This window comes from Argiope bruennichi, chromosome 4, assembly GCF_947563725.1.
Source record: "Argiope bruennichi chromosome 4, qqArgBrue1.1, whole genome shotgun sequence".
Taxonomy (NCBI): Eukaryota; Metazoa; Arthropoda; class Arachnida; order Araneae; family Araneidae; genus Argiope; species Argiope bruennichi.
In genome coordinates this window covers 9,509,365-9,537,200 of record NC_079154.1, presented here as the reverse complement: position 1 = coordinate 9,537,200, position 27,836 = coordinate 9,509,365, and the positions used below count along the sequence as shown (strand labels likewise).

Genomic DNA, 27,836 nt, shown 5'->3' with positions numbered 1-27,836 from the left:
AATATCGAGTAACAAATATTTAAAAGTTTAGAAAAAGAATTCTACTTTCTTGTGCTCTTCTAAAAGTATGTTTCTATATATTATTTTGATTAAATGTGAAAAAAAAAAGTAAGAATTGAATTTTAGAGAATAGTATCTTTATTTTGGCATCTTCCATTTTTTAACTTTAAAAAAGTTTTTAAAAAAATTACCATTTAAAAATTTTTTTCTTCTTTTCTTTTTTTCTTCTTCGTCTTTTTTTTTTTTTTTTTTTCCCTTAATGGAAAAAATTTTAAATTTCCTACACTAATGAAAATCTATAAAAGAGCATATTATTACAGTCTGAATATTTTTAAAGTAAACAATATATTTTTATAAATTGCGATTCTGTCAATATTTTCTTCTAGAATCTGAATATTCTTCTAAAGTCCGACTCGTGTAAATAGCTGAAAATGCTTCGAGTTGTAAAGACTGATGTTCAATAACCATTTTCACGCTGCGATGGGTTTTGGGCCACGGCACAAGATTGCCACTATTCTTACAAAAAAATCTCGAAAGTAGCTCGGCATCACTTCAAACCAAAACAAAATGAAACGAAAGAAGAAACTCCTTCGAGGTCTGTAGTGGTAATTGGGATACTTCAAGGTCACTGCTGACTCGAGGTCCTTCACCACCACTCTAAGATTTGGGGAGGCAGTGCTGAGGAACGTGGCCTTGCTCTTTCGGAAGGCCTCGAAGTACGATTTGCCATAAGTTTCTTCTACGGAAGCGGGTAATTCAGATAACGTCGCTGTTATGTATTCATCGGCGACTTCATCATTTGTCAATCGAGTTCTAAAAATAGACGAAAATAAAATACGAATCAATGGATACAACATTGTGTTGACAATTTGTTCATAATTTATTTACTAAAATAAAAAATAAAAATTGAAATCTGCTATTGCAAATGTCAAGTTATCATGAGAGAACATTATTTCTTTGAAGTCACGTGGTTTGAATCCGACAGAAAAATATCATGTTATCACATGATTCTTCATATTTCGCAATCACCGACATTTCTCAAAATCAATCGAGTTTTAAAATTTCTTTCTGGATGCCAGACATTTTTTGTGTGTAAAACCAGTTTCAAAAGGTTTTAATTAATCACGTGATTATAAGATTACGTATGCGCCGATATTCAAAAACCGATGGGTGTTTTTATCCCCATCTCGAAATCATTCAAACTCCAAAACTTTATCTCCAGAATTTTTTTATTTTCGAAAATCTAGTTTAAATTGGTTTGGAATGATCACTTGACTACTGTACTGCGCAATAGTCAACTTTTAGAACAGGTGAATTGGCCAGACAGGAGAATCGGGTACATGGCGGACATTCGCGTCACTTTTTGCTGGCGATAAGTCGCCAAAGGTGACAAACCTCTTTATTATTTTCTAATAGCCCTAAAAGCGAAAAATGGATGCCTCAAAAGCGATAAATCGTCCATTTTCTGCCCTCTCTAAATATACAAGACTCTCGTATTTTAAACGATGAATTTCACAGTTCGGCTTTTTCATATTCTTTCACAATATGGCACGCAGGGCATGGGCCATTCATATTTCATCTGCAGGCTCCAAAATTCTGTTTTGTTCTATAATTGTTTGAGATCATATACTATACTTCATCAAATAAACTCGTTATATTTATGGTCAAAATTGGTGCAAATCTATAATTCTTGAGCTAAAACAATTATCAAATTTCTTTCCTAGCTCATTGACTTATCATGCCCATATCAGGGCAGTGTGATATCAGGGTATTTCGTTCAAAATTTCTAAAGAGAGTATACAAATTTTAGATACAAATCTAAAGTTTACATATGAAAAAAATTTCTTATCTGTCTAGTTCTTTTCTTAATAACCAATTTTATTAAACTGTACTTATTATTTAATTAATGTTTTGATTAATTATTTATTTTAATTAAAATATTTTTATTTAATTTTTTAATCATTATTTTATTATTTTTTGTTTTATTAAATTTATAATTGTTTAATTAAATGTTTAATATGTAATTAATTTAGTAAGATATGCAATTAATTAAGAGTTTTAATTATTTTAGTATTTAATTAATTAATTAGATTTTAAATTAATAATATTTTGTTTAATTATTTTTAATTAATTTTCATTCATTTTAATAATTAATGCTTAAATCTAATTTTTACTTTTTAATTTGAGTCAATTAATTAGTTTTATTGATTAGAATTTGTTGGTAACCAGCCGCCTCTGGCGACCAGCCGGTTCGCCAATCTTAATGTACATTAAAATTTCAATAATTAAATATTTTATGCAATTCCTACTTTAATAACTTCTTCATCAAAAAATTTTAAGACTTCAAATTTTGATAGTCATATAATTCCCTCATAATTTTATAAAGGCCTTCAGTCATAACGTAATATGTATCTCTCTCATTTTCTGTTAGCACCCGTAGAATTTATGCTTTAAATTAAAGTGGAAATTTATTAATCAGAAATTAATATAATAATATTCTTTACTGAAACAAAGCATTTTTTTTATACTATGATTACTGAAACAGAGTCACTGAGCGTTTAAACTTTATTCGCCCTAAAGAATATCTTTCTTAATTTATGTAATATCTCAAGAATTTGTCAACAAAATTTTCTCAGATTCATCATGAGCAGATCAATTAATTAACAATGTTAAATTTTAAATGCATCAAACGCTAAGAAAATAAACAGAATCGTTTAAAATAATCGGTCGAAAACAGGTTAAAAAAACTACTTAAAAACGATGTACTTAAAACTATAAGCATATACAAAAAATATCTAACTAACATAAATACAATTTAGTTACAAAAGCATACAACTAACCTAAAAATAATTTTAATCAAGTCCACATCCGTTGATAATAGTTGTCAACAATCAGAACACAATACTTCATGCGTGAATTTTCAACGCCAGTTATGGTAAAGCAAATGCATGAACTTTTCTACGCCAGTTGGGTTAACGCTATGCAGATTAGAAATTTTTAATTTCCTTCATTCTGTTTTATTTTAATTCAGAATGCATCTGAAAGATTGATTCATTAACAATGTTTAATTTTAAATGCATCAAACATTAAGAAAATAAACAGAATCGTTTGAAATAATCAGCCGAAAAATCTTAAGCCTAGTCTCATTAGCGTGGGGAAAAAAAAACTGAAGCCTTACTGATTTGGCGGTGTTGAAACGAAAAGAATTTTTGGCGGGAAAGTTATTTTTTAATTAATAATTAAAACTCTAATTAAAAATTCAAAAAGAGGGACCTCAGGTGCACATTCCCGACCTCCAAGGTGTACATGTACCAAATATGGTAATTGTAGTTCAGACGGTCTGGCCTGTAGAGCGCCAACACACACACACACATTGAGCTTTATTATAAGTATAGATTTAATTTGATAATTTATTTATTATCGATTCATTAATTTTTAGTTTAATTTTTATTTATTAGCATATTTTAAATAATTATATTTAATTAATTAATTTAATTAATTTTAAAAATACTATTGCGTAAATGGTTTTTTAGAAATTAGTAAATTAAATTTTATGCGTAAAGATTCATCAAGATTCCATATTCCTGCTAAAAGTACAAAAAAAAAATTACGTTTTCTTTTTATTCAAAAAAGTTTAAAATGTGAACTTGCCAAAATCCAGAATTTGAATCTTATTCTGTCTGAATTATTTTCTATCTGTTTATTTCATAGACTAGAAGGAAGTTGAATAAATCACAAATATTATTTCAAAACAGAAAAAGAAAGGACACAAAACATAATCGTACTTAAACATTTCCGGCTCCAACGAAACGACAGAAATGTCCCAAACTTTCATTTCCTGACGCAGGCAATCGTTAAAGGCCACAGCTGCATGTTTGCTCATAGAATACGGAGTTAAATCTCGCAAAGCAATTCTACCTAAAATTCAGAAGAAAAAAAAAAAAATTGAACAACTAGCAGACAGTGTACTTGCTTCTTTAAACTTTACTAATTAAATATGCTACGGTTTGTGCTTCGTAATAATATAAAGAAGTCTGAATATGGATTTTTTTTAAAGTCTTCCTTTCCACCGACTGGTTTTAGAATTTGATACAGATAATATTGATAGCAGCCAACCGATATGGCTTACAGAGCGCCAACAAACGAGGATGCACAGTTTCAGTTTTATTATTAACTAACCGTCTTTCGAGACCAACCAGTTCGCCAGTTTTAATGCTCCTCAAAATTTTCAGTTAAATATCTTATGTAACTTGTCTTTAATAGTTTCTTCATCAAGATATTTTTAAGCTTCAAATTTTGATAATCATAGAATTTACGCATTCTATTATATAGGCCTTAAGCCATAATGTACTATTAATCTCTCTAATTTTCTGTCAGTTCCCGTAAAATTTCATCTTTAATTTAAAGTGGAAAGGATTCAACTGCAATTAATATAATTTTTCTTTTACTAAAGCCAAGAAGTTTTTAAAATAGAATCATTCAGCAAATAGAATCGTTCAGCATTTAAGTCTTATTTGCACTACAGTAGAATTTTCATAATTTATGTAATATCTCAAGAATTATTCAAAAATATTTTTAGTTTTACTTTCAAAAAGATTTTAATGGCATGAATAACAATATTTTATTTTGTTTCGGTCCATAAATTTACTTTAAAAAAATTATGAAGTCTGAATTCTATACAGCCCTTGATCCTAAGGAATATTCTGCGAAATATTTTTGAAACTTCAATTTTTAAATAAGTAAATGAATGTTTCTATATACTGCTATCAAATCTGAACAAATCTGAAGTTTTGATTGGATTAGTTTAGAACAATCAACATTTTCATAATCTTAGGCCAATTAGTCTTGAGAAGTGTTGTTCCCTGATTGGGGGTTCTCATCTTTGAGATGGTCGATGAAGTGATCTGAAATTGCCCGTTTTTATGTAATAGTGGTATTCAAATTTTCATAAATCAGTCGGTTTTAATGGCTAATTTAGTTGATTTGAGTGCAACTCTTTTCATTTATAATATTAATGTCTAAAGAATATTTTGTTAAATATTATTTATAGAGCAGAGAATCTAGATAAAAACTAAACATTTCGAAATTTATTAAAACATTCATTGACTCAAGATACATAAAATATAATTATTTACTTTATTTAGACCATTCTGACACATGTATTTCTATTACGAAAGGCTTGCAAATTAGCCGTTGGGCCCTGGATTGAAAGGATATATATTAATCATTTTTGTCTTAAATAAAGCTGTTTTATTGAATTAATAATCTAGACAATGTAAAAGATCATAGAAAACTTTTTCTTGCATTTACTCTTCAGAAAATATCATATTTCATATTTATTTCATTTCAAACTGACACGTGCTGAAAATTACACTTTTGTATATTAGGTTGCAATAAAAATTGATTTCTTTTTTTAATTTCAGCTTTTGTCGATGTGATGGCAACACGTTGATAAAACCTTATTTTTTACCCCATTGGCACGCAACGTGCTCGCGCAGCTTAAATTAAATTTTTATTTTCTGCTGAATAAGTTGTTAAAAAAATAACGTTAAATTATTTTTTTAAAAAATCATTAAAAATAGAAATTTAATTAATGAATTAAAACATTAGTATCATCGAAAGGATGATATTTTGAACTTTAATATGATGTAAAAAGTGGTTTTGTGCTGTAATATTTTCGGTGGTTGTATCAGAAAAACGCCAAAATTTCATCTAATTTTTAATTTATTAAAATTCTAATTAAAAATTCAAACAAATTGCTCCGAGGTGCCCATTCCCAATCTCCACGTGCCAAATTTGGTAGCTGTAGGTCAAACATTCTGGCTTATAGAGCGCCAACACACACACATTCAGCTTTATTATAAGTATAGATATACAGTGGCTCCCAAAATTGAGTATACACTAAACTCTTTCTTCTTTAATTTTCTTCTTTTTGATCTTAACATTCCTATTTATGGCTAATATTTATAAGGACGACAAAATATACATTAACAAAGGTATTAGGCTAAAAAACAAAACGGAGAAGTCAATAATATTTTTATTACAGTAATTTTTATGCCAAAGTTACAAATTCCATAGTCACAAAATTGAGTATACACCTTATAAAATATGTGACTTGACTACTATTATTTATTTTCAAATGAATAAGTAAAGCAGTTTTGTTACTTTAATTGGCAATCATTGATTTCCAAGCGAAAACAAATGTTTTGGTTATCATAATCAGCTTCAGAAATGAAACAAATGTTGAAATTCGGAAAATAGTTAAGTTATGATTGCTGTATAATTGTAAATTGCAATTGCACACCCCTCCTCAATCTCCAGGTCTCAATGTGATTGAAAATTTGTGGCACAATCAGGAAAATCAGTTCAAAAACACAATATTAGGGGCAAGGAACACTTAAAAATAGTATTACAAGAAGATTGGTCGTAAATTGGTCGAAACAACTCTAATTCTTGTCAACTCAATGCCACGCCGTTTACAAGCTGTTCTAAATGCAAAAGGATATGCAACAAAATATTAATTTAAGTTTTTCTCTTTTTCTTTATAGATTTTGCTAGATGTATACTCAATTTTGTGACTTTGGAATTTTTAACTTTGACATAAAAATTTCTGTAATAAAAATATTATTGATTCCTCCGTTTTGTTTTTTAGCCTAATATTTTTGTTAATGTATATTTTGTCGTTCTTATAAAATTTAGCCATAAAAAGGAATGTTAAGATCAAAAAGAATAAAATTAAAGAAGAATGAGTATAGTGTATACTCAATTTTGGGAGCCACTGTAGATAGAGAAGAGATCAGCGTATTAACTTTCTTTCTATGAAAATATGCTAACTCTGGCTTAACTGATATATCTATGAAAGGCACATGAAAGATATTGCGTTATATACATTAATACACAACTAACTTTAAATACTTATGCAAGATTAAATGTGATTTGTTGATTTCTCAGCTTCAGAGAAATAAAAAAATAAAAAAAATTCTATATTTACATCAACTTTATTCAGACACAGTTTATTAGAGAATATTTATTTCCTTCTGTTTTCCTAAATTTCATAAAATAAAAAAAATCTTTAACCGGGAAAGCCATAGATAATTGATTATTGAGTGTATGGTTGGGGAGAAAAATGCGAGTTCGCAAATTGTACAGACTAAGTCTATGGCAAAGGATACCGACGTGCTCTGATTGGTTTAAGCCTTGGCATCTTTTTGGCAATGTTTTGCCAAAAAGATGCCATACCGAAATATATTTTTATAAAAATAAATAAAATTTGTAAATTTCTCCCCCCCCCCCGCCCTATTTTTTACGGTTTTCATGTAATATTAATCTGGAACACATATACAGCGGAAAAGATCAAGTCCTGAAACCTAAATTCTGGAAATATAAAAATTACAATTTATTAAAAATATTTTTTTTGTGTGTTTCTTCTTAATATTATTTTGATATAACTAAAAAAATTAGCTATGAAATCACATACTCCGTTAAAGCTTACATATTTATACGTTTTGGCCATTAAGTAATCATCTCCCCATATGTATTTGATGGGAAAATAACAAACGTTCAGCACCAAGTTTCAATGACTGAATAAATTATCTAATAAAGGCACAAAAATCATAGAAAAATAAGAAATATTTGCTGCATCATATGTTGAGTAATTACTTTCATTTAGTTTTTATACTTCTGTGAATAAACAACATTAGTTACTTGTATTACTAGTGTTATTAGAAATATTTATTATTATTAATAATAAGTAGTATTAGTAGTATTACTAGTAATAGTTACAAAAAACAATTATATTAATAAAAATTAGATCGTGTTCATATTAACTCGTATCTTCCATAAAACTAATGAAAGGTACAAGGTTCAAGTCAAATAAGCGAAAACTACACTATTATGAGTGCAAAATTATGAGTGCCAAAAAGATGCCAAGGCTTAAACCAATCAGAGCACGTCGGTATCCTTTGCCATAGACTTAGTCTGTACAATTTGCGAACTCGCGGAAAAAATTAGAAAAGACAACCTTCCTTACAAACCCATTGCTTTATCAATGAGATCCATGATAATCTTCCATATCAATAGCATCCTTGTTAAGAATAATGGGAAATCATAAATGATAATTTATGTTATTATAATAAATGATAATTTACAATTTATGTTATTCAACTGCCATTATATATATTGAAATAAAGTTATTACATTTCGTTGAATGTCAAAATTTGGTAAAAGGAAATGACAAAAATCTTTTTAAAAAATAAAATTTAGTTCTGTTTGGTTTTTATTGTGATTTTATTATTTTATTTATTTACTAGCTGTCTTTGGGGACCCGCCGGTTCGCCAATCTTAATGCACGTTAAAATTTTAATAATTAAATATTTTATGGAACTCCCATTTTAATTGCTTCTTCATTAAAATATTTTAAAACTTCAAATTTTAATAGTCATATAATTCACTCATAATATTATAAAGGCCTTCAGTCATAACGTAATCTGTATCTCTCTCATTTTCTGTTACCCCTCGTAGAATTTATGCTTTAAATTAAAGTGTAAATGATTAATCTGCAATTAATATAATAATATTTTTACTGAAAAAAAGCATTTTTTCTTTTGTAATATGATTACTGAAAACCGAGTCACTCAGCATTTAAACCTTATGGGCACTAAAGAATATCTTTCTTAATTTATGTAATATCTCAAGAATATGTCAACAAAATTCTCATATTCATCATAAACAGATCGATTAATTAACAATGTTTAGTTTTAAATGCATCAAACATTAAAAAAATAAATAGAATCGTTTGAAATAATCGGTCGAAAACATATTAAGCCTTCAAAACCAAGACCGTATCCGTTGAAAACAGTTGTCAACAATCAGAACACAATGCGCATGCGTGAATTTTCAAAGCCAATTAGGGTAACGCAAATGTGTTAATTTTTTACTCCAGTTGGGGTAACGCTATGCAGATTAGAAATTTTTAATTTCCTTTATTCTGTTTTATTTTTATTCAAAAGTACTTCAGAATGAATCTGAAAGATCGATTCATTAACAGTGTTTAATTTTAAATGCATCAAACATTAAAAAAATAAACGGAATCGTTTGAAATAAGCGGCCAAAAATTTGTTAAGCCTATCTTATAAGCCTCTTTAGCGTGGGAAAAAAAACTGAAGCCTTACTCATTTGGCGGTGGGGGAATGAAAATATTATTTTGGCGGGAAAGATAGTTTTTAATTAATAATTAAAATTCTAATTAAATATTCAAAAAAAAGGACCCAGGTGCCCATTCCCGATCTCCTTGATATGCATGTGCCAAATTTGGTAGCTGTAGGTCGAACAGTCTAGCCTGTAGATCACCAACACACACACACACACGCACACACACACACATTGAGCTTTATATAAGTATTGATAAGTTAAAATCCTAATAATTCGCGATATTTTATTATAAATCGAGTCAATTCCAGGTTGCTTTCATAAACCGTATTAATATCCAAAAAAATCCAGAAATACTAAATTTGTAATATTTTTGAAGTAAAATTTATCAGTTCCAAATTTCTCGTCATTATCTAATTTTACAAGACCGACAAACAGATATAATTCACTAAAAAAAATTCTAAGTCAGAAACATAAATATGATATTCTTATTCTTTAAGAATTCAAAATTGAAATTTTAGCAGTTGCAATATTTTCTCTTTCATCAACTTTATTTTTAATAAAGATGTGTGTGTGTGTGTGTGTGTGTGTGTAACCTAGAACTTGGCGGCTATATCCTTTGTTGTTTGAAAAATTGCCCTTCAATGCGGTTTATTTTAAAGTTTTAATTAATTAAAAACTAAGAGAAAATTTGTATTTGTCTACGATAAGTTATGAAAATGTTACAGCATCATTCAAAGATTTTGCAGCATATAAGGATTTAATCTAATTTTAAAATCCAAAAAAATTACCTTATTAATGCAACTAATTTCCTTTCTGATTTTCATCAATTTTGAAAAAATATTCTGGGCATATTTTACAACAATATATTTCATTACTGAGGTGAAAAAAACTGAAAAATTATTTTCAGATTTGTTATTAATATTCCATTCTGCCTTTTTTTTTATATGGGCCAAGGTGACCTGGGTCAAGGTATCGGCTTCAGAACCGGAGGGTTTCAGGCTTGAGACCTGATCTGATTAAGAACCGTCTTACAAGCGAGCCCGGTGCACGCAAAATCCGTCGGGGCCAAATGTTCTTCTGGTGTGGAGGTTTCGAGAGGGTCAATCAGGACTCGTCCTCGTCATCTGACCACAGCTCGGAATTACGAGGTCCGTCCCGAAATATCCCTAGTGTTGCCTTAAAACTGAGCGTTAATAAAACTAAACTGACTATTTGTTTTTGTCATTGTTGATGCTTAAGATGCGGCTTATTTTTTTCCATATTAAGTAGATTTCAGTTTAAGGTATGCATTTAACAAAATACCAAGATTTGAAAGAAATCGGCGCACATTTAAAATAAAGTAAACACATATTTCACTAAACAGGAATAATTACCGCAGATACTTGTCATGTTCACGACCCTTCCTTTTGTTTTCTTCAGAAGAGGCAGCAATGCTTTGGTCACTCGAATCATGCCGAAGACATTGACTTCCATGCAACCTTTAAAATCTTCCATCGATGATAACTCTGCTGAAATTCCTCTGAATATCCCAGCGTTGTTGACGAGACACCAAAGAGCTAAGAAACGAAAGAATCGACTATTATATATATATATATATATATATATATATATATATATATATATATATATATATACAGAGAGACACCGAAGACAGAGAAAACACTTTTGAATTTTCACAATTCGCTTTTATTCCATTCCCGGGGGGCATAATTTATGTACAAGAAGCATGGACGACTAGCGTCCATTCACAAGCGATACAAGAGCAGAAGGCAGCGAGAAAACGCGAAATATTTACCCCCGGTGTTTATATACTATGAGACTCTGACAAGGATTTCGATCAGGAAATAAGAGAACATTTTAGAATACAGTTAATATGGGTTAAATTAAGATAAAAATTAAGAATTTAATTTAGTTTAATCTAGATTTAGAAATATCAGTATTTGTGTGTGTATGTGTGTGTGTGTGTGTGTGTGTGTGTGTGTGTAATATTTTAAAATCTAATTTAAACTTAATTAATTTCCTAATTTTTACCTTAATTTAGCCGATATTAAATTCATTCTAAAAATCTCTTTTATTTCCTGATCCCATTCCTCTTTTTCTATTTAATTAATGCAACAGAAAGCTCTGTAAAAATGCTTGAAGAAAAATGCTAATTATATATATATATGCTCTGCTCTCTCTCTCTCTCCGTATATACACTCAAGAGCCAAAACATTATGACCACCCCTACATTTTGCAATGAACTCGCCTGGATGACGTGGAAGGCACGTGATCAGGTGGAAGTGGTATTTAACTGCTGCTGGAGAGTCTGAAGAATCATTTTTTCACTTACTTCTGTGTGTGATGGCAAAGGCTGCGGATCTAAGCGACTTTGATAGAGGGCAGATTGTAATAGCTCGAAGGCTCGGAACAAGTATTTCTGAAACTGCACGACTCGTGGGTTGTGCACGATCTACAGTTGTTAGTACTTATGCAAAGTGGATGAATGACGGTGAAAGCAGCAGTAGACGACATGGTGTTGGACGTCCACATGCTATCAAAGAAAAAAGACGTCGGAGACTGTCTCGCATGGTGAAGCAAAACCGGAGCCAGACAGTGGCTCAGCTGACAGCCCAGTACAATGCAGGGCCAAGTACAATAGTATCGGAGCACACTGTTCAGCGGACACTGTTGGATATGGGACTACGCAGCAAATGTCCCACTCATGTGCCTTTGCTGACCAAGCGTCATCGCCAACTGAGCCTGCGCTGTGCACGGGAACATCGCGACTGGTCCATGGATCAGTGGGAGAGAGTTGCCTGGTCAGATGAATTACGGTTTGTCATGTATCACGCCGATGGCCGTGTCAGGATACGCCGTCTTCCAGGCGAACAGTTGCTCCCTCAATATACAGTAGATCATACACAGGCCGGTGGTGGCGGTATTATGCTTTGGGGGACGTTCTCTTGGGCGTCTCTGGGACCCGTGGTTGTGGTAGAGCATACCATGAATGCTACAGGGTATCTGAACATCATTGCGGACCAGTTGCACCCTTACATGGCCTCGGTTTTCCAGCTGGAAATAGAATGTTCCAACAGGACAACACCCCGTGTCACAAGGCTAAAATTGTGTTGGAGTGGTTCCAGGAACATGATGCTGAATTCCAGTTAATGTCCTGGCTGCCTAACTCACCGGATCCCAATCCGATAGAACACCTTTGGGATGACATGGGACGGCAGCTCAGAGTCCAAAGACCACCAATTCGCAATATCTCGGATTTGCGTGACCGTTGCTTAAACATTTGGTACAATCTGTCTCCGGCCATCTACCAAGGACTTGTGGCATCCATGCCAAGGCGGGTTGAAGCTGTGTTGCACGCCAAAGGTGGGCCAACTCGTTATTGACAGGTGGTCATAATGTATTGACTCTTGAGTGTATATTTATAGAGAGAGAGAATTAGTAATAAAAAACATTAGCAAAACATTAAAAAAAGAATGAAAAAATTTAAAAGAAAAAATTGTTATTACAGTAATAGATAAATCAGCAAATAATTTTAAGCAAAGAAGTTTTGGATTTTCTTAAAGATAACAACATTAACAAACTTAATGCTTTTGATTTCGAAAATTTATATACCAATCTGCCTCATGAAAATTAATAAATGTCTGTACTTTTATATATGATGAATATTTAAATGAAGATGTTATTCTTAAAAACATCTGGCTAGAATCATGTAATTTTAATATTATCGAAAATTACGTTTTAAATAGAAGTAATTTCTATAAACAAGTAAATGGCATTCCAATGGGAACAGCTTTCTCAAGGGCTTTAGCTAATATTTTCCTACATTAGTATGGGAAAAAAATAATTAAATATAATTTAATAAACGGTTGGAGGTATATTGATGACTTACTTCTGATAAACTTAGATAATACCAATATTGTGACTCATTGCTATCGAAAAGATTCTGTTCTGACAGAAACAAATAAAAATCAATTTGAGGCTACCTTTCTGGATTTAAAAATCGAAATAGCTAATGATAAAACAATAGTTGATATCTACGATAAAAGGGATGAATTATCCCTTTATGAATTATTACTTTAAAATAACGAAACTTTGTAATTATTATTCTAATTTAAACTCTTAAATTTTCAAAAATTAATTTTTCTCGCAATTTAACAGGATTAAAGGAGTATTTAATAACAAAACTTCCTATGTTGAAGCAACAAATAATCTCATTAAAAATTTAACTAATAATGAATTTTCCAGAAACTACTGCAATATTTTAATAGAAAAAAGAGATGATTAAAAAACAAGAGATGATGGGATTAATCCTTTGCCTAAAATAAAAATAGACTTTCCGTTGCATATTAACTAATTCAATAGATGGCGCTGAAACCCTAAAATTATTTTTACCTTGAATGGCGTTAGTAAAAACAGTTTAGGGTGCGGGAAACAAGAATGAGACACCTTATGTAATTTTTTTTATTTGCCTGCTGCTGGTATGTGCTTTCCTTTTTGTTTTCATAATTGGTTATGAGAGTTATTATATGGTTATTTTATGTTATTGTATTTTTGCTTATTAGTGGTTGTACTCTTTTAATTTATTTTGTTTCTTTTCTGTAAAAATGGTGTATCTCTTAGGCCTAATTTCAGGCGATTTTCGGGTCACGAGGGGTCAATACTGTTGGACAAATGTCTAGATTCCTCACAAAAAAGTCCGTTATTTTGAATCCCGGCCTGAGGGTGACCCTTGAGAAAGTCTTCAGGTCGGATTCTTATTTTATTTGATTTAATTTTGATTCTTTTTTTCCCTATTAACTTGGTTTTTATTACTAACTAGCCGCCTTTGGCGACCAGCCGGTTCGCCAATCTTAATGTTCGTTAAAATTTTAATAATTAAATATTTTATGCAATTTCTACTTTAATAGCTTCTTCATCAAAATATTTTAAAACTTCAAATTTTGATTATCATATAATTCATTCATAATATTATAAAGGCCTTCAGTCATAACGTAATATGTATCTCTCTCATTTTCTGTTAGCACCCGTAGAATTTATGCTTTAAATTAAAGTGGAAATTTATTAATCAGAAATTAATATAATAATATTTTTTACTGAAACAAAGCATTTTTTTATAATCTGATTACTGAAAATAGAGTCACTCAGCGTTTAAACTTTATGGGCACTAAAGAATATCTTTTTTAATTTATGTAATATCTCAAGAGTTGGTCAACAAAATTTTCTTAGATTCATTATGAGCAGATCGATTAATTAACAATGTTTAAATTTAAATGCATCAAACACTAAGAAAATAAAACGAATCGTTTAAAATAAACGGTTGAAAACAGGTTTTAAAAAAATTACTTAAAAAACGATGTACTTAAAACTATAAGCATATACAAAAAATATATAACTAACATAAATACAATTTACTTGCAAAAGCATGCAACTAATCCAAAAATAATTTAAATCATCCATTGATAACGTTGTCATGGCAACAATCAGAACAGAATGCGCATGCGTGAATTTTCTTCGCCGGTTACGTAACGCAAATACGTGATTTTTTCTACGCCAGTTGGGGTAACGCTATGCGGATTAGAAATTTTTAATTTCCTTTATTCTGTTTTATTTTAATTCAAAAGTACTTCAGAATGAATCTGAAAGATTGATTCATTAACAATGTTTAATTTTAAATGCATCAAACATTAAGAAAATAAACAGAACCGATTGAAATAATCCGCCGAAAAATTTTAACCCTAGCCTCATTACTGTTGGGAGAAAAAAAAAAAAACTGAAGCCTTTCTCGTTTGGCGCTGGGGATAATGGAAGATTTTTTTGGCGGAAAAGTTGGCGGTGGGGAAAATGGAAGATTTTTTTGGCGGGAAAGTTAGTTTTTAATTAATAATTAAAATTCTAATTAAAAATTCGAAAAAAGAAACCCCAGGTGCACATTCCCAACCTCCAAGGTATACATGCACCATATTTGGTAGCTGTATGTCAAACGGTCTGGCCTGTAGAGCGCCAACACACACACACACACACACATTGAGCTTTATTATAAGTATAGATTGTCTAGATTCATCTGTGTTTTAGTAGCTGTATTTGCGCTCTCTAAATGCAATGGTTCTTTTTCTGTTTTTTACTCTTTTTTTAGTTTTTAGTTTGATTCCGAAATAATTTTAACTTCATAATATTTGTGGTTACACACACACACACACACACACACACACACACACACACACACACACACACACACACACACACACATATATATATATATATATATATATATATATATATATATATATATATATATATATATATAGGAACATAATTGAAGAGACACCATTTTTTTTAATTGTCTATGAATGACGGTACTTTTTTTTCTATGCAAACAATGGTTGTGAGTATTAGTATAATTAGTTTTTATTATGTAAGCTTGCATTTAAAAGGTGTCCCAAAATTAACGCAAGATTTGAAGTTGCCACCATTCGTGCAGGCAACCCTATTAATAAAAACATTTGACAGCTGATAGTTTAGGGTTAGTAAAAATGCAGCGTTACACGATAGAACAACGTGTTAAGATTTGAATCAAAGAAAGAAACTCAGTTTTTTTAATTGCTGTCTTTTTATTGAATCGTAAAGTACATAAGATAAGGTTATGTATGAAATAACACATAGGAAAAATGGCATTCACGGCTTTGCTGGCACATACCCACTCTTTTGTCGAACATTTTGCATAAATGTGGCTGAATTTCGTTGATGCAGCATTGAATTTCCTCTTTCAATGCGCGCATGCTTGTGGGCTTGTTGGTATAGTCATTTGGCTTTGAATAGCACCATAAAATGAAATCTATATGCTGTTAAATCACACGATCTAGGGAGCTAATTTTCGAACTGTGGCAGCCAGTTTCTCATTATTTTTGAAATATTGTTCAACAGTGAAAACACGTAGTTCTATCTACAATTCTATCACGTAATTCTACATTTTTACTAACCCTAAACTATCAGCTGTCAAAAGTTTTTTTATTAGGGTTGCAACCCTTTACTGGAAGAATGGTGGGAAATTCAAATCTTGCGTTAATTTTGGGATATCCTTTAGAACTCTGAAGCGTTCATGAACGAGTATAAACATAGAACATAATTGCTTCTTTACTTTTATTCAGCTTTTTTTTATTCCTGAATTTGATAATGTATTTTTTATTAGGTTGATCAACATTTGTTTCAATATAGTTTTAATGATTAAGTTTAATTTGAGTATTCCTGACGCTGTATAAATATGAGATCACAAATAATCAAAAGGGAATAAAGTGTACTTCAATTCTAATAAAGCTTACGGAAGGAAAGGAATAATAGACACCGTAACAGTACTAAGGCGTGAAACATGGCTGAGACCTAATGTCCATTACCAGCCACGGTACCATTTTTCACCTACCATTTCAATATCCACAAGGAAAGCGAAAACGAACCACCATAGAAGAAACTTCTCATTTCATATTTAACCCTGCTGTTCTGTTCGGGTCTATATAACCCGAAATAAAATTCATACCTTCGCAAAAATCTATGATACAGAGATATAATCTATGATAAAGAGATATTTTCATGAAACTTCTTGACATCTTTGGTAAATAATAAAAATATGTACTCGTAGAGGGATTTAGGTTTATTCTTATTTCGAAGGAATATTTTTCAATTTATACCTAACGTATCGTTCGGGTCAATAGGACCCAATTAAAAAAAAAACAATTTATTTTTACTTATACATGTTCAGTTTTGCTTGGAATAATTCAAAAGAAAATAATAACACTAGTTTCTGTAATTTATCCATTTTCGAAATCTTTTTCGTTTACTTATGAATTTGGTCACATGACAAGAGAGCGCATACAAGGTCAAAAGGTTGATACGACTGACAGAAGGCCAATCTCTTTGCTCTTATTGCAATGTTTCTTTTATCTGCTGTATTTCGCTTTCTGATACACTGTAAAAGAGTTGCGCCTGCGAATGTGAGAGAAAAAATGGCGAATCTCAGAAATTTGAGTCGCACTGATATAGCTAAGCTAATAGAAGTTTCTGACAGCGAAGAAGTATCGAAATATGAAAATCATACAAGTGATGAAATTGAGAGTGAAAGTTTTGACAACGATTTTGATACCGATATTTAACAAATGAACTATAAAGGAAATATTCAATCCAAGAATCGTAAAATAAAGTGAAAATTGGATCCGCTGCCCCATTCTTCGCCATCAAGAGCTGCTAATATTATAAAAACTACTCCAGGATGTCACAAGATATGCAACGGCAAGGATATCAGACGTAAAAACCATTATTTATAAACCATTTGGAGAATCAACAAACAGTTTATGGGATAAAGAAATTAGCAGAAATATATTTCGTGCGACAGTGTCCCTCGAAACATTTTGCACCATATCGAGAGTTATTCGTTTTGATAATAAATCCACTCGTCAAGAAAGAAGAAATTTGGATAAATCAGTTGCAGTGCAAGATATCTGGGAAAAGTGGATAGAAATTCTACCCAAATTATATAATCTGAATAAAAATATTACTGTAGATGAACAATTAGTAGGATTTCGTGCCCGATCTTCTTTCAAACAGTTCATACCAAGTAATCCATCTAAATATGGGATCAAAATATGGACTTTATGTGACAGTAAAACTTCGTATGTACTAAAACATAAATTTACACTGGAAAAGAACAAGGGTCAAAGCCAGAGAAAAATCAGGAAATACGAGTAGTGCGTGATCTTAGTTATGGGTATTCGGGGCACAATATTACATGTGATAATTTTAACACATCTTACAACTAAGAACAACTTTCTTTAAAACGGAAAATGACTATGCTTGGCACCATTAGAAAAATAAATCAGAACTCCCTGAACAAATGCCAAACAAAGAAGTTCACAGTTCCTCATTTTATTTTACAGAAGACACAACAATTGTAAACTACATCCCAAAAAAGAACAAGAATGTTATTCTTTATGAGCACTTTGCACCATGGCAAAGAAGTTAGTAACAGACCTGACAAAAAAAACCATTAATGATCTTAGATTATAATTCAACTAAAGGGGCTGTGGATACTCTTGATCAACTTTTAAACACATGCACTTGTAAAAGGAAAACAAATCGCTGGCTCATGATAGTATTCTATAACATGCTTGATACTTTTGCGTACAATGCATTTGTTCTAAGGACTTCAATACTTAGTGAATGAAACGAAAACAAATTGACTAAACGAATACTATTTTTGGTAGAACTGGAAAAATCACTCATTTTTCCACACGTTGAAAAAAAGGCCACACCTACCAAGAAGTGAGGACTCAATAAAAATAGTGAAACGAATGCAGAGAAAAAAAGGAAAACGTACCATCTGGATCTGCTGAGAATACTTCATTGTGTGTCAAACGTGCAAGGTGCAAGCTCTGTCCGTCAAGTAATGATAGCAAAACTAATACGTTATGCTGCAATTGTAGAAGCCACATTTGCAAATCTCATATAAAAAATTATTGTTCAAATTGTAAATAAAAGTAAGTTTCAATTTCGTATATTTTTCTCTTATTTTTATAGATGCTTTATATTATTGTAAGTTTCAATTTCAAATATTTTTTGTTATTTTTATAGCTGCTTTATATTATTAGATCTATTTTTAAACATAAATTACTATTATTTAAACCATCTCTTAAATGACACCTGTCAATTATTGCAAGAAAGGTTAGTTTTCTGAGTCGGGTCATATTGACCCGAACGCTACATACGTGAAGTAAATACGAACAGAACAGCAGGGTTAAAGTGGCCCAGGTGAGAAAGAATTGCTAATAATCAAATGAGAAAAGGGTAGAGGGCTACACGAAAACTATTATTCTGTAGTAAATGGACAGTTGAATTTGCAAAGAAAAGAATCATGCAATTTAAATTCTATCTACGTACCTCAGGGGCCTGTAATTAAGAAAAATATACAAACGACAAAAATCAAAACTGTGAATGACTCTTCTCCGAATTAGGAAACTTTATACTCATTGAATGACCGTTAAATGCATGAACCTAATATGAATCCAAAGATTTTAAATTAATTATTAAGAATAAATTTTTGAAATCATAAAATTCCTTTTTTCACTGAAATTGAAAAAGCATCTTAACAAATTTTTGCACGATTTACAGTTGCTTGCGGTATATTTGTTTCAGCCACAATTGTTAAATATCATATTAAGACATTTTAGGAAAATTTTGAAGTTTGTTAAATACTTGGCAGCTCTGTTTATGAAGATGATTTGTTCTATAGTGGGGTTCTTTGGAACAGGAGATTTAACTATCCACTGATGCAATTAATACATTCTGTGAAGCTGGAATAGAATTTAGAAAGTTTCAATCTAAGCCGACAGAGTAAACAAACATTTAACCAATAAATTTGAAAAAGTACTGATGACAAAAGATGTTTTTCTTGATTTGGAATGGCAAAACCTACATTATTAAATTGGAAATTCATAGTCTCTTGAAAATGTATTCCAAATTTAAAATGTACTGAGTGCTACATCCTTCAGACTGTCACTGAAATATTTTCCAGTTAGAATTATTTCTCTAATTTTGATCAATGTGAAATATTGCTTGCAATAGTTGTAGAAATTAAGATAAGAATTTTCTGATGCAATACCTCAGAACGTTAAACAAATTGACTAAAATGATACACTGAAGCAAAAGCCTCGAATCTTCCGCTGTTAACTGAATATTATTTGGGAATTGTGATGTAATAGATAAAACAGAGATCCATGTTTTTTTCGCACTCGAACCCCAAAGCTTAATATGCAATGATCTACATTAGGCGAGAAATACTAAGAATTAAAATTTGTTTATTTCAATCAAATTATCAATAATCAATTCAACCATGAAACGGCCATTTTAACCATTTGCTAAAATCAAATGCGTAGTTATATAGGCTACAGCTTAAGGGCCCCCTTTTTCTTAGATGGTCCCCTAAAAAATTGTATCTCAGGACCATATCAAATCTGAATCAGGCACTGGGCAACGAGTCATATCTAAAACGGCAAAACCTCCCTATGAAGTAAGTTGACATCACTTTACTTGAAAATTCTGAGAATTTAAGTATTTAACTTTAAATATCTGCTCGGAAGACCAAACTTTCAGTAATGCCACTCCTTTCGACTTCCAATAATAAACAAAAAAAATTATTATTATCATTTAATATGACCACCACATTCAAAATACAAATGAATATAAGTTCAGGTAATTATGAGATTGTAATAAACACAATTGCGTTTAATTTCTTAAATTGTATTTAAAAGCTGTTAATTGAATTCAATATATATATTTCCTCGTCTCTCAATGAAGGTTGTTAGACAATTACGTTATTGTTGTGGGTTTATTGGTGTAAGAGTCAGCCATTTGGCGTCAAGATTACTTCACCAAGGTTAAATAATCCGGTGCGATGCACTTCCCTCTCTTAATTTGTCAAAATAGACTCTTTTGAGCAATTCTTGCATCATTCCCGTAACCTTGACTGAACCAGGCTATAAAAGCCCCACCCTCAAATAAGGATATTTTTCCATGTAAGAAAAAGTTCTCACAACAAGTTACTTACTTCTCCCATCCTTTCGCAGATAATCTTCCGCTAGTTTTGCTGCATTATTTACGCTCTCTTCCTGCGTCACATCCAAGGGTATTATCCTCAGACGCTGGGAGCACCATTTTCGAAGTTCTGCAGCTCCTTCTGAATCCGGAGAAAGACACCCTGCCAGCACCTGATAGCCTTTCGAATCCAGTCGCTTAGCTAACAGATGGCCGAATCCGGTGTCGCATCCTGTAATTTAAAGTGTAGTTTAATAGTATTAACGTCTCATTTTAAAGTAACACTAAGGCTATTTTGGGACGGACCTCGTAATTTAGAGTCGCAGTCAGATGATGAGGACGACGCCTGAGCTGGCCTACTCTTCACCAAATTTCCGCACCACATTAGTGGGAGGACGTTTGGCCCAGACAGATTGAACGTGCACCAGGCTCACTAAACGGGACGGTAGAATCGGGTCTGGAACCTGGAACTCTCCGGTCCCGAAGACGAGCCTTTGTCTGAAGGATACCGCGACCTCTCTTGTAATTTAAAATCAAATGATCAATCGTTAGTTAATCATGCGATTAAACTCTGCATTATAGTATTCTAAATTATAGAATCATGGAAAGTTTTCTTTTTAGCATTAAAAAAAATCTTTTTTGAAGGTAAAAAAAAAAACGTTCCTGATGACTAACCAAAAGGCAAAGCCAACTTTTTTCTCTTTATAAATGTAAGGAAAATAAAATCCCCCCCCCCTTCCCTGCTATTTCCTTTCTAATTTTGGGCTCCTTTAGATAAGTGGTTAGGGCTTAAACTGGGTGTCGGGGAGCTACAAGTTCGAGGCCCGATTCTTCTGAAGATCTCTCCTGTGTGAAGGCTTGGTGCATGCTAAATCAGATATCGGACTCCTCTGGAAAATTAGGAAGGATGTGTCATTTCAGGTGTCATCCTCTGATGTGATTATAGTTCACATTTACGAAGTCCGTCACAAATGTAACCCTCAGGTTGCTACGAAACAAGACACTAATATAAAGCTCTCTGAAATAAACAAAACAAAAAAAAAGAATTGTCCTCGCTAATTTGAAGTTATGAAGGTGGAAGAGGACGCAATCTTTAACTTGTCATCCTCTGATGTGATTATAGTTCACATTTACGAAGTCCATCTCAAATGTAACCCTCAGGTTGCTACGAAACGAGACACTAATATAAAGCTCTCTGAAATAAACAAAACAAAAAAAAAGAATTGTCCTCGCTAATTTGAAGTTATGAAGGTGGAAGAGGACGCAATCTTTAACTTGTCATCCTCTGATGTGATTATAGTTCACATTTACGAAGTCCGTCACAAATGTAACCCTCAGGTTGCTACGAAACGAGACACTAATATAAAGCTCTCTGAAATAAACAAAACAAAAAAAAAGAATTGTCCTCGCTAATTTGAAGTTATGAAGGTGGAAGAGGACGCAATCTTTAACTTGTCATCCTCTGATGTGATTATAGTTCACATTTACGAAGTCCATCTCAAATGTAACCCTCAGGTTGCTACGAAACGAGACACTAATATAAAGCTCTCTGAAATAAACAAACAAAAAAAAAGAATTGTCCTCGCTAATTTGAAGTTATGAAGGTGGAAGAGAACGTAATCTTTAACTTGTCATCCTCTGATGTGATTATAGTTCACATTTACGAAGTCCATCTCAAATGTAACCCTCAGGTTGCTACGAAACGAGACACTAATATAAAGCTCTCTGAAATAAACAAAAAAAAAGAATTGTCCTCGCTAATTTGAAGTTATGAAGGTGGAAGAGAACGCAATCTTTAACTTGTCATCCTCTGATGTGATTATAGTTCACATTTACGAAGTCCGTCACAAATGTAACCCTCAGGTTGCTACGAAACGAGACACTAATATAAAGCTCTCTGAAATAAGCAAAACAAAGAATTGTCCTCGCTAATTTGAAGTTATGAAGGTGGAAGAGAACGCAATCTTTAACTTGTCATCCTCTGATGTGATTATAGTTCACATTTACGAAGTCCGTCACAAATGTAACCCTCAGGTTGCTACGAAACGAGACACTAATATAAAGCTCTCTGAAATAAACAAAACAAAGAATTGTCCTCGCTAATTTGAAGTTATGAAGGTGGAAGAGAACGCAATCTTTAACTTGTCATCCTCTGATGTGATTATAGTTCACATTTACGAAGTCCGTCACAAATGTAACCCTCAGGTTTCTACGAAACGAGACACTAATATAAAGCTCTCTGAAATAAACAAAACAAAGAATTGTCCTCGCTAATTTGAAGTTATGAAGGTGGAAGAGAACGCAATCTTTAACTTGTCATCCTCTGATGTGATTATAGTTCACATTTACGAAGTCCGTCACAAATGTAACCCTCAGGTTGCTACGAAACGAGACACTAATATAAAGCTCTCTGAAATAAACAAAACAAAGAATTGTCCTCGCTAATTTGAAGTTATGAAGGTGGAAGAGAACGCAATCTTTAACTTGTCATCCTCTGATGTGATTATAGTTCACATTTACGAAGTCCGTCACAAATGTAACCCTCAGGTTTCTACGAAACGAGACACTAATATAAAGCTCTCTGAAATAAACAAAACAAAGAATTGTCCTCGCTAATTTGAAGTTATGAAGGTGGAAGAGAACGCAATCTTTAACTTGTCATCCTCTGATGTGATTATAGTTCACATTTACGAAGTCCGTCACAAATGTAACCCTCAGGTTGCTACGAAACGAGACACTAATATAAAGCTCTCTGAAATAAACAAAAAAAAGAATTGTCCTCGCTAATTTGAAGTTATGAAGGTGGAAGAGAACGCAATCTTTAACTTGTCATCCTCTGATGTGATTATAGTTCACATTTACGAAGTCCATCTCAAATGTAACCCTCAGGTTGCTACGAAACGAGACACTAATATAAAGCTCTCTGAAATAAACAAAAAAAAAATTGTACTCTCTAATTTGAAGTTATGAAGGTGGAAGAGAACGCAATTTTTAACTTGCTATGCTCTGCAACGAGTCATTTCTAGAATAGGTTAAAAGGCAATAGATGTTGGTTCTTGAAAACCCAAACTCAAGTCCTAGCTTCTAAAGTAACTATGGAAAAGCATATAACGTGAAAGCTGCATGATAAAGCAATTATTTCGTTTAGTTTGAATTGGCTTAATAATAGTAAAAATAATTATGGAAAAAAAATTTTACTTTTAACTTTTCCACCTTTGAGACTAATTGGGCATCTAAACTCGTCTGAAATTTTCATTCTCCTTACTATATAGCCCTTGGCATTTCCATGTTTTTTATGCGGCAATTTTGTTCACAAAAAATATAAATGCATATTCAAAATGAAACTAAGCTGGTTCTTCTTTGAACACTTGCTTTTAATTTTTGTTATTCCATTCAGATATTTTGTAAATTTTGTACAATTTGGTTGGAAACTTAATGAAACAATATATAGAAAAATTTGGGATTAAATAAACAACGTATATGCTTAACCGAATATGTATTTTAATTGAAAAAAAAAGCGAATGAAAGTAATCCGCGCAACAAATAAAATCATTGGTGAAAGTTACAAATTACTATCAACATTCTGTGAAACGTAATGACCCCAAATCTTTGTTCATTTTCTTCATTTCTGTTTGGTCCCTAATAAATTTTTGTGACCAAATTTTCACAACAGAATGCGAGTTTGAAAGTGTGATTATTTAAATGGGCGTAGTTCAAAAACAGTTCTTTCAGATCTTTAGTAATTTTTTTTAAAAAAAATTAAAGTATGAATTTGGAAGTATTCGATTATTTTTGTACGTATAGAGCGTGTACTATATGAGAATTATATTATTCGTTTAATTAAAATTTCATTAAATGAAATGTCATCATTATATAATATATGAAAACTATTTTTAAAATCTATTTTATAAATGCATATTAATTTTGGCTGACTATAACTCAAAGAGAATCTTAGTTAATACTTATTAGAAAACGATAATCTTAAAAACGTCAATTGCATTGTTGATTTAATTTTAAAACATTTTCGTATATCTTCTAAGATTTCAGGACTTTTTGAAACCAGCATTTAATTATAAATGTATATATACTTGAACACAAAAAACATAAGATGAAATTCAAAAACGGAAGGAGAAAAAAATATGAAAAGAATATGGAATACGCATATATGACGATCAAAGAATTAACATTAAAAATAATAAGCCATTATCCCCCTCCCCGAAACATATTTACTGTCTAAAAAATCCTAAATCAAAAAGAAGATACAAAAAAATATGCAAATTTATATATAAAATTATATGCAATATCTCAATGTTATTGATAAAATATATCAAAACCAGCGGAAGTGTTCTCTCCAAAATTTTCTCATTTATTCTCTAATAAACTTGTCATGCCAGAAAGCATCTTACATGGCATTGTCACACAATAGTTAGGACTTATTAACTTTTGGTGTGTATTTTGAATTTTTACTGAATCTGTGGTGTCATGATTAACAAGTTATTTGACGATTCATTCCTGGATTGAGGTTTTTGTGTTTTAGACATATTTTTTCTCAATCTGTTGAAACAAAAATTTGACACACAGCTGCATTTAAAGTCACAAAATGCGATACCAAATTTGATATATTTAAGTCATTACGTTTTTGAATGATCGTGTTTACATGTTTCTGAAAGTACAGACTGACAAACTGTCAACACGTTGTAGGATTTGGCTCAAAATTTGATAAATTTCGGCACTATAGATGTTAAATCTGGGAACCGAATTTTATCTATCTAGCTTGCTTCGTTTTGTAGTTATCGTGTTAACTTATATTCGAACAGCCGGACAGACAGACTTTATTTGAATGGATCTCGCTCAAACTTTGACAGAAATTTGAAAATTTGATGTACAGACCATATACCAAATTTCAACCGGCTAGCTCAAAGATTTTTTGAGTTATCTTTGTCACGGATAACTCAAATTCCTCGTATTGTGTAAAAAAAATATTTTAATGAATCGATTAACTGGTCATTAATTTTTTAATTTATCAAAGCGTGTATTTTTATCGAAAATACCCAGGTGTACAAATCCAACATTTTTCTTCTTCAGGAAAGAAGTGAAAAATCGAGTGCAAAATTTCTTCTTTGCCAGGTTGAAATGATTCAAATTAAATAAAATTGAGCTTCCTTATAGGATTCCAAAAAATCTTAACAAAACTTTTATAATATACTTACAAACATTATTACAAACTAAATTAGATTAAATTAACATAAAATATCACTTACCAGTAATAAAAACGGCTTTATCAGTGGCGTCGACTGTATCATTCAAAAATCTTTTCTTGGTAAACTGGAAAGTGAAAAATGTAAACAACATAAACGAGGCGAAGTCCAATAATTTAAAGTATAATTTTTTAAAAAAGAAAGGAACAATAAAATAAAGTGGCTTTGAAAGATATACGCAAGCAATTAAATGAATACAAAAAACAAAATAGTATTTTAAATCCATGATTATTGATCTTTTTTCAAAGGTACTCTAAGCTCACTGAAACGAATGTTGTGATCTTGAGAGGTGAAATATAATTTAATGCTATTAAGCAAAGGAACATTATTCTAATTGACTTTGAAGTTCATTGCCACAATATTCCATGAATGAATATTATTTTCTCATTATTAATGCTTTTGTAAGAGGAAAAACGCTACTTACTACGAACTCTTAGCAAGAGGAAACAAGTTAAAAATTGTCTGAAAGAAATTTGACAATTATATACAGAGAAAATCTATTATATAAATTTATATAATATATAAATCTATATATATATAATCTATTATATAAATCTGTTATATAAAGATTTATATAAATCTTTGTCATTTTGATGGTTTATTAGTTTTATATCTGTTTTCAAGGTTCTAAAATTGGAAACATGCAAATAACTTCACAATATTTGAATTCATATTTTTACTTATCTAGTCTTATATTCGTAAAAATCGAATCGATACTGTAATCGATTGTACATCGATTTTATTAATGAGCAAGGGTGTCAAAATTTAGCAATCTTGTGTGATCTCAGTGAAATATACTGTATTTATATTTTCAGAATAGAAATAATTATCAGACAATTAGTTAATTTCAGAGTTTAATTATCCGAAAATTGATTTATTTAATTAAACTGTGGTTTCAAACTATTGGGACCATCTGGTAGTGAGTTTCAGAAATATTTCTCATATAATGATGATTTATAAATTAAAGGCAAAAAAAGTAATGAAAATTCTTTCTTTTACTATTCTATTGAAAATTATCTTTTAGAATTATTTTCATTGAATATTTTTTTAAGAAATGAGAAAAGTTCTCGCCCCTAAAGATTGAATTCTGATTCAGTCCTCTTTCAGTTTGAGAATGATACTCAGGAAGTCTATTCATTGAATCACAACCACGTGGCACTCTAACTGCACCCTGGACATAAAACTATAAAACTATGTGTGTCAGTGTGTGTGCGCGCGTGTTTGTATGTGTGCGTGCGTAAGGGCATGTGTGTGTGTGTGTGTGTGTGTGTTTTGCATAGCTGCATATAATTCAGAAAAATAATTTAAGCAAAATTTAATTGGGTTTTTTTTTGTGAAATTTTAAAAAAATGCAAATGTACCAAATGGCTACATTATGAATAAAACAATATCTCAATGGGACAAATAGCATTATAGCAATTCTACAATGAAGCTAAAAAGCCCTTTTTTGCTAATATATATTCTACAATGCAAAAAAATATTTTGACAATATTCTTAATAGTTGAACTATTCATACAACAGTCATCTTGGTATCTTTGCAAGCTTCCAAATTCAATCTTATTCTATTACCGTTATAACTATATTTCAGTTTTTTTTTGTTTGTTTTTGTTTGTTTTTTTTACAAATGTTTATCAAAAAACATTTAAAAACGGATTTTATAACATTCATTGTTGCTGTTTGTAACAGTCATGTGAAGCTTATGAATGAAAATAAAAAAGTAGAACCAAATGTCTACTTGAGGCATTATGTGGTTAAAACTTAGGATATGCCGGCATTTAAAAAATTCCAAATTCTATTTTTTCTTATATGCTAAAACGCAGAAAGAGATGACAGTGAATAACACAGTGGCAGTAA

The 27,836-nt window shown here is 31.3% G+C and overlaps 1 protein-coding gene across 1 annotated transcript; it reads right to left on the bottom strand.

Annotated features, from left to right (window-relative positions):
- Window positions 1–284: 284 nt before the first annotated feature.
- LOC129965695 (estradiol 17-beta-dehydrogenase 2-like) lies at window positions 285–26,308 on the bottom strand. The gene is made up of 6 exons (XM_056079804.1): window positions 26,246–26,308; window positions 25,986–26,049; window positions 20,738–20,956; window positions 10,524–10,706; window positions 3,786–3,918; window positions 285–813 (listed from the first exon to the last, which is right to left on the bottom strand). Exons 1-6 carry the CDS (start codon window positions 26,306–26,308, stop codon window positions 471–473), a joined length of 1,005 nt encoding a protein of 334 aa, XP_055935779.1. The 3' UTR covers window positions 285–470.
- Between the last annotated feature and the right edge of the window lie 1,528 nt (window positions 26,309–27,836).

Coding starts and splice junctions, on each gene's coding strand:
- LOC129965695 (XM_056079804.1), bottom strand. CDS start 26,308: ATGTTCCTTTGCTTAATAGCATTAAATTATATTTCACCTCTCAAGATC. Junction 26,050..26,245: donor AGATCACAACATTCGTTTCA/GTGAGCTTAGAG, acceptor TTCACTTTCCAG/TTTACCAAGAAAAGATTTTT. Junction 814..3,785: donor TTGGAGCCGGAAATGTTTAA/GTACGATTATGT, acceptor GTCTATTTTTAG/AACTCGATTGACAAATGATG.